The following is a 14,549-nucleotide window of genomic DNA, read 5'->3' as shown; positions in this document are numbered from 1 at the left end:
TAGAACCGATTCTTTTGGAGAGGACCAAAATAGTTCATCAAAGGATCCTAAAGGAGAAACCCAATCACACACTCCTTCTGACCAGAACATCTCAGGAGTTAAAAATGCCATGAGCTCATTATTTAGTTCTCTCACTGACAGAGTTGGAGGATGCCCCAAACAGCCTGTCCCATCTCAACAAGCACCAACAGTACAACCCTCACAATCTGGACTAACAAAACTGTTTTCCTTTATTCCTAAATCAACTAGCTCTGCACCTGTAGCTGTTGTATCTCCAGTAGAATGTTCTCCTGAAAAATCATTCAGTATTTTGCTTTCTAAGCCACCATGTGATGCCAGTACACAAGGTCATAATCAAGAAACACAAACGAGTCAGACTCAAACAAGTACAAAAGAACATGAACCTGAGTTTGTAAGCAAACCTCAGAGTGGTCCAGGAAACTCAATCATGGGCAAATTGAATCCTTTAAACCTTTTTTCAGCAGGAGATAATAGTCACTTAGCTGAATACAAACAGGGACCAAAGTCCAGATATCCTCAAGGCAATATACAGTGGGATGAGAAACATGTTCATCAAGGTAAACAGTCGATGATCACAGGAGGAGGTGGGAAATCAGAAACAATAAGTTCATCACAAGAGAAACATTTAGGACAAAAACATGATGAAAATATAAATGGCAGACAAAATCCAGTGAGTTACAAACAAGAAAATGTGCCTGTTCCGGGACCAGCAAGGCCAGCTGGCCAAACACAATCAGCAAACACTCGATTCTTTAGCCCTTTGACAAAGTCATTAAGTTCATTGATCACACCTGCTGTGCCCGTTCCACCTCAGGGAGCTCCACCTGTGGCAGTTTATCCAGTGTTTAGATCCACAGAGGATCCCCGACTAGATAAACTAGCTGAAGACCCATCATTAACTAGTAAGCTTAAACTGCCTTTCCTCTCCTCTGAAAGTGTCTCCACTCAGCAACATCCTAAAACAGAGGGAGGCATACTCTCTGGTTTTTTAAAGTTTGCATCCAGTGAAGATGTTAGTGCCTCCGTGAACACAGATAATACTGTGCAGCCATGCCATGATTCAACTTCAACAACCTCCACCACATTTACACAGAAGTCTGCTGTGCCCCAGGAAAACACTGAGAAAGGATGGTTTTCCAGCATATTTAACCTTACCTCTGCTCCTTCTGGTTCAAACCAGAATTTTACTAGTAATCAGCAATCTCAGAACAGCAAAACTACATGTGGCTCACATGCACAGCAAACATCAAATCAGAAACCGACAGCAGCCTATCATGGAATGCATCATCAAGCTTCCAATCAGCCTGAATCACAAAGTTATTTGACAGGTCTTTTTAAAGGGAGCTCAACTGAGGACATGTCTAATATGGGCTCTAATCAACCCAAACAAGGAGGACTTGTCTCTGGACTTCTTAAATTTGGCTCTACCAGTGACCCATCTGGCAGTTTACCACAGCAGGCTTCCCATAACAATCAGCCACCCAGGAACAGTAATTCCCCACAGTTTTCTCCTCCCCTTCACCCACAACAACATTCTTCAGCTCCACAGCTAGGGGGCCTTGTCTCAGGGCTATTGAAGTTTTCATCAAAAGAAGATATACCACAAAATGTACAACCTTCGGAAGCTGAAAAGCAGAGGAACATCCCTGGCATTTACTCTGGTCAGCAACAGACGTTAGATGAATCTCAGCAAACACAGCCTCAGCAAAAGGGGCTGTTATCTGGATTGCTTAAATTTGCATCCTCTGAGAATATGTCAAGCAGCCAAACAGTTCAGCACCAACAAAGCACTGTTCAACATAATCAACAGGATTTCAGCCAACAGAAAACTCTAGGTCTGAACCAAGGACCTCATCTCAGGAATAGAACATGCAATCAGCAAGTTGTCCAACAGGAGACAAGTAAACCAGGCTTTACTCGTCAACAAACTGTTCCACTTCAGCAACCACAATCCCATGGTCTTTTATCTGGTCTTTTTAAATTTGCTTCAGCAGACAACATAAATGCACAAAAGCAACCATTAGATCAAAATCATGGAATTACCTCAAGTAAATCTAGCCATGAGCAAACGCGACCAAGGGATATCCCAGTTTCCAACCAAAATCAACCACCCAATAGCTCAACACAAAAAACAACTCAAGCAAGTGGTCTACTTTCTGGACTATTCAAATCCCCCTCAGAAAATATGTCTCAACAACAGCAGGCCAAAATAATCCATGAGATGAAACAACAAATCAAGGTGCCATGTAGCCAAACTGCTGAAACAGAGCTAGAGACAGCATGTCAATCTGGAGTGTTCTCAGGGTTGTTTAACAAGTTAACAAAATCACCTGAAAACATTGACACAGCCTGCCAGACATCAACAGGACAATCACTGAATGAGAAAGCCAATAATTATACAGTCACAATGAAGACCCCACTGCAAACACAGTCACGCACTAATTTAACACAACAATCCTCTCAAGAACATGCAGTGACAGAGAAGAGGATTCCACAAACTGCCCAGCAAGGGTTTTTATCTGGACTGTTTAGTAAAAATGTAACTGAGGATCCTTCTACTTCTAAACAAGTAGACACATCAAGTCAGAATACAGAACAACAGACGCACACAACTAAATTCACTGAGTTACATTCAGACATATTAAAAAGTGCTTCCTCAGACTTTAGAAGGGACAGCTATCAAAGAGACTATCTCAGTCCAGGACAGAGCAGACATGCATTAGTCCGTCCAACTACCTCAATTGATACTGATAGTTTAGACTTAAGAACCTCAGCTACTTTTGCAAGATCTCTTCAGAGTCAGGCAACATACTCCTCAATTAGCACAGGTAATTTATCTCAGTTATATTATTCTGGCTCACTACAGTCAGTTCACCCAATGGCTTATAGTACAGGAAATGTTCATTCCCTTTTACAAAACCATGCAAGTTCTTCAGTAATGACTATGCAGCCATATATTGGCAGAAGTAATTCCTCTTTGTATGGATCTACAAGTCAAAATCTTTACCAATGTCAGCTGTCCCCTTTTGGAACAAGTCCTTCTTATGATGAAAACCAGTGGATCCGTGAAAGTGCTCTATGGCAGCAGTTTCAGAATGAATCACTGAATTATCAATACCAGGGAGAGGATCAGGTCTATACACAGAGCTGTGAAGATGCGTCATCTGCTCTTTGCGGCAACTCCTCAAATGTATATCAACCATTTAACTCACCATTGCAAGGTGTAGTTTGTCACCAAGATCAAATTGGACCATATCAGTTGGAGGGACACAGGAACGATGATCCATATTCCAAAAGGAAATTATGGAACAGTTATGAAGACTTGGGAAACATGGAATATTTACCAAATGAGGAGGGTGCTTTGAACTTAACTACTAAACAGAGTAATGCAAAGTTTGGAAAATGGCACTCGTTTAATGATGGTAGCACTTACAGCTTGAATGGAGTTTCATATCATGAAGGTTATTACGAGGAGACTGCGCCAAGCTTATCTTATTCAGCTAACTGGCAATATGGAATGGATAATGCATGCCGACCAAATGTTCATAGTGGTGGCATGATCCATCAGAGTCAGTTTAATTTGAATAGACCTGTAGATTCAAATTGTCCTCCAAGTACCACAACTGATAGGGAAGACTCCCTGTACCTCGAAGACACTGAATGGTATCAGCAGTGGCTTGCACTTTTGGAGCAAGGAATGTGGTGGCCAGCAGAAGATGGTGATTGTGGCTACTTTGTTTACACAGATCATGAGTACATTTATGCCTTGCTTACAGATGCAGCAGGTGAATATGTGTATGCGTGTGCCCCTGAAGGCGAGTCTTTAGATGGTTTTCCCAGTGCTTGGCTGTATAATGAAATGGTTTTAGTCTGTGGCTTTAAAATTCCACTTTACAATGAGGATGAGCTTATTTGGCTACCTGGTCAAGATCAAAGTAATTCACAACTTCTTAATGCCCCCCTGGATTTGTCTGCTGCTTATAGAAAAGGAAATCAGATCATGAATTTAAATCTTGAGCAGTTCTCACAAATGTTTGAAAATTCTTTTCTGTCACAAGCGCAACAAGGTGTAGATTTGACATCTTACAGAATAAACAAGGTCAGGATGGATCCAAGACAGCCCAGTTATATATATGAAGACCAGTGCAAAGATGTTATTGACCTTTCCTGTCGTAATAAAGACCACATTGGCCCGTATTGGAATAACCAGGAAATGAAGACATTTCTTGCTCAAAAGGTTTCTGTTTCCCTAAACTCTACTCCTACTGTGAATTCAAATCAGCAGCTACTTTATAACTGTTATGAACCTAGCCAACGGCGGCGTTCATCCACTGGGGTTACAGTGAAGCATGTAGATGATGTATTGGAGGAAGAATGGAGGAAGAGAGTGTCTCCAGGAGAAGTACAACCTAATCGTCAAGTCAAAAAGATTTCCTCCCTCATTTCCTCTTTTGTGGGCAAAACATCACAGGTGGAATACAATAATACTAGCAAATCCTCCGGTGATCAAGCTTCTGATAAAAATTCAAAGAACGTTCTCTCAGCAGGTTTCCAAAATCTGAAGTCAAAGATCATCAAAGAAGAAACTACTGCTGTTGTGACTCAGCCAGAAAGTGTTAAACAACAAATGCAGAGGCCAGCTACCATGCAGCAAAGAATTTTGCCCACAGTACCAACAACTGCTCATGTGACTCACCCCCCAATACAATCACATACAACTTCACAGAAACCGAGACTGTCACGTCAGACTACCATGACACAACAAGAAACCCCACCACCACAACCCAATGTCACAGTGCCTTTAGGATTAAAAGAATCTCTTAATAAATCTGGTCCACCAAGACAATTTACAGCTGATAAGTCAATGGATATACCAGTGGAGAAACCATCTGAACAACCACAGGCAGGCTTCATGAACTTTCTGAAATCTGCAGTAGGAATAGAAGAACCAAAGCCAGATCCCCAGAAATTTTCTCAGACATCTTCCAATCAACAGAGCAAAACTGGTAGCACTTCTTCCTTACCAGACAGTGCTCCTGCAAATAAAGAGGCTACAGGAGTTTCAAATCTCTTTGGATCAGTAAGCAGCCTATTTAATACTGAACCCTCCCCACCACAGCAAATGAAACCTAGTGTTACAGAGGGTTCACTGACATCAGCATCTAGACCTAAGAGTATACAAAGACAACAAACAATGGATCAAAGTGGTACCCCTCGGCCCGCACAGAACCAACCCCCAAACAAAAGTATATCCCAAGAATTTCCTCCCAAGTCTTCCACAGGCCCTGCTACAAGTAGATCAGAAACTATGCCACCTACACAACAGACAAAACATGAAACGGGAACTAAACCATCTGGTGGACTGTTTGGATTTTCAATTGGAGAAATGCTGGCGGGATCAACAGCATCTTCCCAATCTGGACCCACACCTGCACCAGCTACAGCTCCACAAGAAGAATCACTGGGTAAAAGTATATTCTCACTGTTTAGTGGGACAAATCCTCCGCAGGCTGCACCTAAAACCGGACCCATGCCTCACACACATTCACCTAGTGCAGCCCCACAACCTCCCCAACAGGAATCACTTGGTACAAGTATATTATCACTGTTTAGTGGGCCAAATCCTCCGCAGGCTGCACCTAAAACCGGGCCCTTGCCTCACACACATCCAACTAGTGCAGCACCACAACCTCCCCAACAGGAATCACTTGGTACAAGTATATTATCACTGTTTAGTGGACCAAATCCTCCGCAGGCTGCACCTAAAACCGGGCCCTTGCCTCACACACATCCAACTAGCGCAGCCCCACAACCTCCCCAACAGGAATCACTTGGTACAAGTTTATTATCAATGTTTGGCGGATCAAGTCCTCCTCAACCACCTCCTCAAACCAAGCCTGCTGCTGAGGTACCACAACAGAGAACTGTTCCTCCAAAAGATCCCCCAAATACAGGATTCCTTTCCATGTTTGGTGGTCCCAACACGCAACAGTCTCAATCCCAAACAGGATCTCCTCTAGGGGGATTTCTGCCTGGGTCATCAAGTACAACTGAAAGCCCAATGAAGGGACTGTTGTCAATGTTTAGTGATCCCAGTCCTCCACAGACTCAACCACCAACGTCACCATCTCAACAAAGAGTAGCTCAATCGCAAACTCAACGACAAGGGGAACCTCAAACACAATCTAAACCACAAACACAGCCTCAAGCACAAGGGCAGCCAGTCACCTCTGTTCTTGGGGGGATATTTGGTGGCTTGTCTTCCTCTAGTGAAAGTCCAAGAAAAGCTTTGTTCTCCATGTTTAGTGGTCCCAGTGCTCCTCAGACACCAGGAGCTGGTGGAAGTGCAAATATGTCTACTTCCACAGAGACTGCAGGACCCAAAGAACCTGCAAAGAGTATACTCTCTGTTTTTAATGATGTGTCACCTCCACAGCAGACTCCCAGTTCATTATCTGCTATTGTTGGCAATATTAAAGAGCCACCAACTACTAATTTCCAACAAGGTTCTTCTCAAATGACATCTGTTTCCAGTAGCCATGTCCCAGAGACAGCAGGTACCAGAGAAATATCAAGTGAAGTGTCTGTTGGGCCATCCACTGATACTACTATAGATACCACACTGGGTCCCACAATTAAAAGCACTGCTATTGCTTTGAAGGAACCGAATTCAGAATGTGTCACAGTGCAAAAGGAAACAAGCATAGAAGGTGTACCCCAGGATCCTGCTCCCTCTAAAGATCCACCAACTTCCGGACTTCTGTCAACGATCAGTGGATTAGGCTCACAGGCTCCATCCTCACAAGCTGGATTAATTTCAGACAGTCCAGGAAAAGGTTTGCTTTCATTATTTTCTGGGCCCAGCACTGTAAGTCCTTCACCCACAGGGTCTGCACCTGGACCATCAGGTCCCAATGACCCACCAGCCAAAGGCTTGTTCTCTGTGTTGGGAGGTTCTGCCCCTCAGCCCTCTTCTCAGCCTGGAAGTTCTATATTAGGGGCAATGTTTGGAGGCTCTTCACCCCAAACAGCTTCTCAAACGGGGGGATCATTCCTAGGTGGTTTATTTGGAGGTTCTGCTCCCCAGGCTGCTCCTCAAAGTGGTCCCGCCAAGATTGGAGGCCCTGCTCCTCAGACAGCAGAACCTCAGGCAGGGGCATCCTTACTTGGAGGGTTATTTGGCGGATCTGGTCCCCAGGCTGCTGGATCACAGACTGGAGGGTCTATTTTGGGTGGGATTTTCGGAGGATCAGCAGCTTCAACTACAGCACCTCAGACTATTGGGTCCTTTGGTGGAATGTTTGGTGGGGCAACCTACCAAACTTCAACATCCTCAAATAGTAGTTCTAAATTTGAAGGTATTTTGGGGGGATCATCATCTCAAACAGTTACTGCACAGACTGGTGCATCTAATCTGGGTAACATTTTACCTGGAGCTTCTGCTCCTAATAAGACACCTGATAAAAGTTTGCTTTCAATGCTTGGAGGATCTGCTGCACCTGCAACTCCCACTGCAGTAGCTACTCCAAATCAACCAAATGATTACGGCAAACCTGCTCTAGCTGGTCCTGAAACATCTCTAATCGACACTGCTACTACAAGCAAAGAGCAGACAGAAACACTGCAGCGACCTGACAGTTCAGTTCAGTGTCTCGAGGTAAGCTTAGCCAAAACTCATGGCAATGCCATCAAAGAAGTTCATCGCCAAGATGCCACGAAGCCAGCTGGTTTAGTTGATGATATTCAGTCTAAACAATCTGAAAATTGTGAACAAGAAAAAACACCTGCTAGACCAGAGCTTGTGAGTGGTCAGTCGAGTCAAGATACAATACCACCTAAAGTAGAAGAGGAAACACAAGCTGCTCAGTCAGCAAGTGCTGTGGTCGAGGGACCTCAAAAGCTTCCAGAGCAAGAGAAATCTGTTGGTGACTCGTCTGTAGATACAGTTACAGGCTTTATGTCCTCCCTTTTCAAACCAACAGTTGCTCCCACTGAAGGACCTCAGCAACAGCAGAAGAGCTCACTTTTTGGTCTTGGAGGAACAGCACCCCAAAGTGCTACTGTTCCGCCTGGAGCATCACAATTAGGAGGAATTTTTGGAGGGCCTAACACAGAGACCGCAGCTCCCCAGACAGGGCTGTCATTACTGGGAGGTTTATTCAAGGGGTCTGCTCCTCAGTCTGGTTCTCAAACCACTGCCCCTGCCACTGGAGGGTCAATATTAGGTGGGATGTTTGGAGGAGGATCCACTGCCAAGTCTGTAGGTCCCCAGACTGGTGGATCATTACTAGGTGGGATGTTTGGAGGATCTACGGCAACAGCACAGCCTGGTGGTTCTTTACTTGGAGGAATGTTTGGAGGAGTCCCTGCTCAGACTGCAGGATCACAGACTGGAACATCAATACTTGGGGGTATAGGCGGGTCTTTATTTGGTGGTATGGGACAACCACCTAAGCCATCTGAACCAATGCCAGCTGAGCCCAAGCCAACGCCTGGTACTGCTCCACCATCACAGATTAAGAATGATAGTTCGCCACCAAAAGTATCTCCATCTGACACTGAGACTAGCCCAAATAAAATAGTGGACTCAAATCTACCAGATAACGATCAAGTAAAACCTGGCTGCCTAACAAGTAATAGTGCCATGGAATCTGAGGCTGCTTGTCCAGAAACCTCTGCTGTAACAAGTGATTCAATAAGCACTGCATGTGACCTCACTCATCAGATAGATAACACTGAAAAAGAAAGGTCAGCTGTTGAGGGAGAGGTGATACAGGAGAAGCCTGTGGTCATTAAAGAAGACCCTGAGAGTAAAGAAAGTGACAAATCAGCCCCACCTGATACCCAAGAAACAAATAGTAATATAGCTCCTCCAGCTAATCAGTTGCCCAACAATGCAGAGCCACCTCAAGCTAAGTCTCTGTTTGGTTTTATATCGACACAGAGTGATACGGGAAAGTCTTTTGGATCCCTGTTTTCACCAACAATGCCGTCAGCTGCTCTGTCAATGCCTCAAACAGAAGGAGGCAGTGGTCTGTTTTCAGGATTAAAAACACTTTCTGGAGGCCTGTTTCAAGAGGAAAAACATGCTGCTGGAAAACAACAGCCACCCACCACATCATTATTTGGAACAAAAATAAGTTTTCCTTGGCAGGCAGAGCCACCCAAGCCACAAGCTGTCCCAGTTATAACATCTCAACCCAAAACTAACAGCACGCCAACAAGTGATCAAACACATACTGTACAACAAAAAGTTGCAACATCTGATGCCCAAAAAGCTGAATCGGTAGGTTCCACAGATGATATAACAAACACCCAGATTTGCATCTCCACTCCTGAAGTAGACCCTTCAGCATCCCTAACCCCCAAGGAGAAGGAAAGGCTTGTAGAAACATACCCTCCTGCAGGTCCTATCTCTGGAGTGCAGCTGGACAACCAGTCCCAGAAGGATCTATTGAATGCAAAAAGGCTAGTAGAAGCATAATAAATGGCATTCTCCTTCACCATTTATGATGCATTGACAGCTTGAAAAAATGTATTCCCTGTCCAGCTCTGCAATCCATCTCACTAGTTTAATTTAATATTTAGCGTGAGAGTATGTTCTATGTGTGCGTGTGTATTCTTTGATATGGGTATTTTGTGTGCAGCATTTACATAATTTTGCATGTCATTGCAAAACAGAATTCCAAAACAAAATGTACATATTTATATAATAATGGGCAATTCACAAGTGAATGTGCTTAATCATTCATTAATTCAATAAAGAGGGATACTTTCTTGTGCTACTCCTCTCATAGTTTGAGACTGATTTATGGATTGCCTGAACTTAAATGATGTTAATTTTGATTATTGTCATCATAGTTCTGCACTTACAAATGAGGTAAAGTAATATCTTCTGCAAATGCATATGTCTCAGCAACTGTTTTTGAACTATTCTTCTCTTTTTAGTTTGTCAAGAGGCATATTTATCAAATCAAATATAAGCATGACTACATGCAACATTATAAATAATGTAAATTTTGTTTAAGCATGGAATTCTGATTTTTGTTGTGTATTATTTGATATGGTGAAAATTATTTAGAATTGTTGATCTATTTTTGGAAATAAAATATTGTAAATCCTTACCATTTAACCAAGAAATTCAAATGTTACAAATGTAGCTAATCTGCCCCTAAAAATGAAATGAAATCGGTTATTTTATTTTATTAAAAGGTAAAATTTAAAAAACATAGATCAACTCTGCATATTTTACTGTCCACGTTCATCTGTACTTCATCCCCCTTGCCCTTCATAAGCTTACTAACCATCGTACACTGTATCTGTTCTGTCTTGTGGACAAGTGAAAGGAAAAACATTGGCAATAAAATATGCAGATGTAATAGTAGTTGAGAAATATACACTTTTTTAGTAAGGACTAGTAGTTACTGGGGATTATATACCTCACATCACAAAATAGAGCATACTCTTGTGTGCCATTTCTAATTGGAAATGCAACTCTATTGTAGAAAAAGAATTTGCGGTGTATAATGCACATGCTAACACATTGATACAATTTTCATTATTTTTCAACATGCAACAGCCTCCATGCAAGGTTGGGTATCTTTTGAGGGCATGATGTGGTGTGTGTATGCTATACCAATGAAAATTGGTAGAGGTTATCAATAAAAGTAGACATTTACTAAATAGTTACATAGTGTTTTCAAATAATTCTTAGTAGATGGGTGGGGTTTATTACAACCCAAAAATTATTGTTTCATGTGCATTGACACTATTTCTAAAATAAAGAAGTACTTAAAATGTTCCATGTAACAATCCCCACGTATCTAACCTTGGCTAGAGGAAAAATGTAAACCACAAAAATGTTTAGAAATAGTTTTTCACCCAATTAAAAAAAATATTCTGATTGAATATTTTCCTGACTCCTCTCTCACCATTTTAGTCCAGTGGAAAGTAGTCGCTTTGGGTCATCAGGAAACCTGAGCCAGACCAGCTCCCAGCTTAGTGAGACTGGCCAGGAGAGCACTGGAGGGTCAGAACTGGAGGAGTCCTACCATTCCTACCACAGTACCGGCTTTCAGCCCTCCATCAATGGTCAGCGACGCACCAATGGACATCTTCCCACCAACAGACACTCTACTTTCAGTGAGAAGGATATACATAGGATGTCCCCTGAAGTAGGACGAGGCCTGAAAAATGACACACAATCAGAGAGAGGTTCTTCTAAACTTCAAAGGTATGGTTTTGCTCAGAATTCTACTCAGTTTTGTATGTGCTATGATGTAGGTGCATGGGAACTGAGAGATCTTTCTGCCATTCTACTCTTAAATCCATGTAACTCAGGTTCCACGATGAAGGGGTGCCATTACCCTTTTCCCCATCCAGAGTTCGTTGGTTGAAGGCCATCAATAAAGTCAGGGTTCAGCTCCGGGAGGTAGGCAGTGTTTCACTTCACCAAGATCTGTTATCTCTCACTTCTGAAGACTGACTTTCTTACCATCTTCTTTCCTACCCTACCACACATACACAAAGATTACACATAATACATGCACATATAAACACTCACAATTCTTTGAAAACGGTTGAGTTTGACCTCTTTGGTTGTTTAATATAATGCACTAAAATGTATTAGATTAATATTAAAGCTGCAGCTGTATGCCCACATGGTTACACTCATTCATTCTTGGGAGCTGTGGAGTACACAGACAGACTTTTGAACATTGGCAATTTAAGGATTCAGTGCCTTATCAAAGGCACCCCAGAAAGAATTTTCAAGTTAAAGAGGTGGTATTATGCTCATTTTCAGGTTCAAAATCTTAATTAGGGGTTGTACCAGGACAGGTTTCCATGGTTTAATTTTCAAAAAACACCATATTTTTCTCATACTGCACATTGCTGCAGCTCAACTTTTCACCCTATGTGTTGTACGCTCCGCTCTTGAGCTACAGAGTGATGCATCTTACTTGTACAAAATCTTTGTTGGGAGTTGCACATGCGCAGTTCCCAGGTAAAGACTACTTGCCAATCAGAAGCAGAGAAGGGCGGGTCGCAAGAAACAAGGTAGTGTGATCCAAATCAAAGCTGCTTCAGACTGCGACCGTAACCTAGCAGATGGTATAAGTTGCTCACAAGTCCACAACCACACAACATCATTGTTCCACATCTTATCTTAAACCACTACAAAAATCACCATATTTCTACTCAATTTTACATAAAAATTGGCCAAACAATTTGAACGTTTGCTCAGTAGCTTTCACATCGGGTGTAACATTAGCTTTATAGCTATAACTTTAGCTGTGTTAGCCAACGTTTACAACAACTCCGCACTTGTCACCAACAGTCTGTGAAGTTACATTGCCGTGTTTATTTTAAATATAATTCACAACCAATAAAGCATACTTTCAGGTACTGATTGTGAATTTCCAGGCCCAAACAGAGTCGGAGTTGCATCGTCTTTTAGGACTAAACGTTGAACTGTAGCCAGTGTTCCGACGATCTATGCTGCCTTGCCGAAAAATGCTACCATAGCACAAATCGATAGACTCAACTCTACTTGTCCCTGCTCCGTTTTCCATTGCAGATAGCACCCAGAGATGGTACGTAGCTTGTTGTCATAGTGATGCCACACACAACTGCCGTGACGTAATGTTCGATGTGACACACACACCAGCGATCCACACAGCTTTCTCTTCAACATTCCTCAAAATGTAAAGACAGATAAGCGGTATGAAAACCTTCCAGCTGTGTTTCGTCTGCCGTTGTTGCTGCAGCGGTCTGTGTGACGGTGGGAGCAGAGGGCTCTGTGAGCGAGCGGCTGGCCGGCCTCACACGCTCCTCCTGCGGTTGGTACAGGCTTCCCCCGCAGCAGAGCTCCTCAACACCAAAAATATTCAAACTCATTTTTGTTCCGCCATCACTTCTCGTAAAACTGTCAATATTCGAAATCTACACAGTTGATTTCTCACCTCAAAACTTCTCAGAAGTGGATTTAGTGATGAAATTCCATACGAAAATGTAAAATATAAAACTTTCTGTTGCTGGCCTCTGTCTGGCACATGCAATGATGATGCAGTGAATAGTGCAGTCTGTCGTGTTTTCATGTTACATTTTAGTATCCCTCAGCTCGCTTGGAACCTCGATGGAGGTGAAACTAAAAAAAGTACCTGGAAGCAGGTACAGGTACTATATTTCTACAATGGAAACCCAAACAAAGGCGAGTTGAGCCAAAGGGCCTCCGCTCAGACTAGCTTGGTTTGAGGGCGTGCCTGACCCCGCTAGCCACTTGGCAAGCTTTATGACGCGTTTTCATTGTGACGTCACAAGTAAAGGAAGTGAAGGGCTGGACTACAAACGAGCTGTTTTCAAGCGGTTCAGAGCAGAGCTTTCTGTGGGAGATGGGAACTCCCTTTGGGCTTTTTCACTTTGCAAACCTGTTACATGCACAAAAAAGAGATATAACTCGATAAAGGATAGGGGAAAAGCCAAAAAGCATAATGCCACCTCTTTAAGGGGGAGATTATTTGTGTCAACACTTTTTTTTTTAAGGAAATGCTTAATGAACAAAGATCTTAAAGGTGCTGTAGAATGGTAAACCGTATTTCCCTTGGCATAGTTGAGTAAAAACAGTTCAGTGCATGTAGCTGACATACCGTGAGCCTCAATCTCCAATGTTTCTCCTTCATATGTAAATCTCGCGCACCCAAAATACTCCCTAAAGAAGTTCAAATTCCTAACCGCTAGCTGTTGCTAACAGTAGCTCCTGTTATCAGCTGGCTCTGAACCAGCGGCCCAAAGCTTCTGTAGTAATGTTAGAGGTGTAAACACCAACACATCTTGGGAGCATCAAGCATCCAATCCGGGCAGAATCAGCAATAGGAGGGCTAGCTTCCTGTCCTGGGCATGACAAAAATAATGGGGTGTTTATTTGTGCCAGAGTTTTAACAATCTAATATGTGGGAAGGATATAAGGGATAAATAGGTGGAGCAATTACATCATCAGAGTAGTTTAACTTCTAAATAATTTCACATTTGTGTGTACTGTATCATTTTCAGACAAAGTTATTGACTACATGAGTAATATGTGATAGTCTGTACCATATGGAGCCCCTACTTTTTCTGAAAAATACAGATTTAGGCAATGATTTGTCAGCACATCTAATGTCCTTATCATAAAAAGCTCTGTCAAGTCATATTTGGCTTTTGGTGTCCAAATCAGAAGCCACAGAGCCTCATATTAAACCACTGTAAGGCTACTAATCTATAATACCAATTCTGGAGAATTTGTATCCAGTGCATCTCAAAAGACATTGACTAATCCTGCATCTAAGTTCAACTGGAAATCTTTAATGGGTGGTCATAATGAAAACATCTGAATCTCTTAGCCCTCAGGTTCATCCCCTTGATTAAGCTTTTTATGGCACAGCATTAAAGGAGTAGCTCAAATACAACCTTGCTTGGCTCCATTATGATGATTGGTTTGCATGGACTGGTTGAGACGAACATGTACTGTAAATGATGGCTGATTGAAGACA

The 14,549-nt window shown here is 42.5% G+C and overlaps 1 protein-coding gene across 4 annotated transcripts in view; it reads left to right on the top strand.

The window, feature by feature from the left end:
* The window catches only part of LOC119914513 (protein unc-13 homolog B-like), a 76,679-nt gene that overhangs the window by 30,678 nt on the left and 31,452 nt on the right, over positions 1 to 14,549 (top strand). For all 4 annotated transcript variants that reach the window (XM_038733856.1, XM_038733854.1, XM_038733855.1 and 1 more), the window contains exons 9-10: positions 10,961 to 11,254; positions 11,362 to 11,452. In XM_038733856.1, the coding sequence (XP_038589784.1) occupies positions 10,961 to 11,254; positions 11,362 to 11,452 (385 nt within the window). The remainder of the gene's footprint in view (positions 1 to 10,960; positions 11,255 to 11,361; positions 11,453 to 14,549) is intronic.

The sequence above is a fragment of the Micropterus salmoides genome, unplaced genomic scaffold, assembly GCF_014851395.1.
Source record: "Micropterus salmoides isolate LMB-PRFRI ecotype aquatic unplaced genomic scaffold, ASM1485139v1 Ms_hic_scaffold_20, whole genome shotgun sequence".
In the NCBI taxonomy this organism is placed as follows: Eukaryota; Metazoa; Chordata; class Actinopteri; order Centrarchiformes; family Centrarchidae; genus Micropterus; species Micropterus salmoides.
Note: the sequence above shows the minus strand (reverse complement) of the source record. Positions and strands in the feature narration are given on the sequence as shown.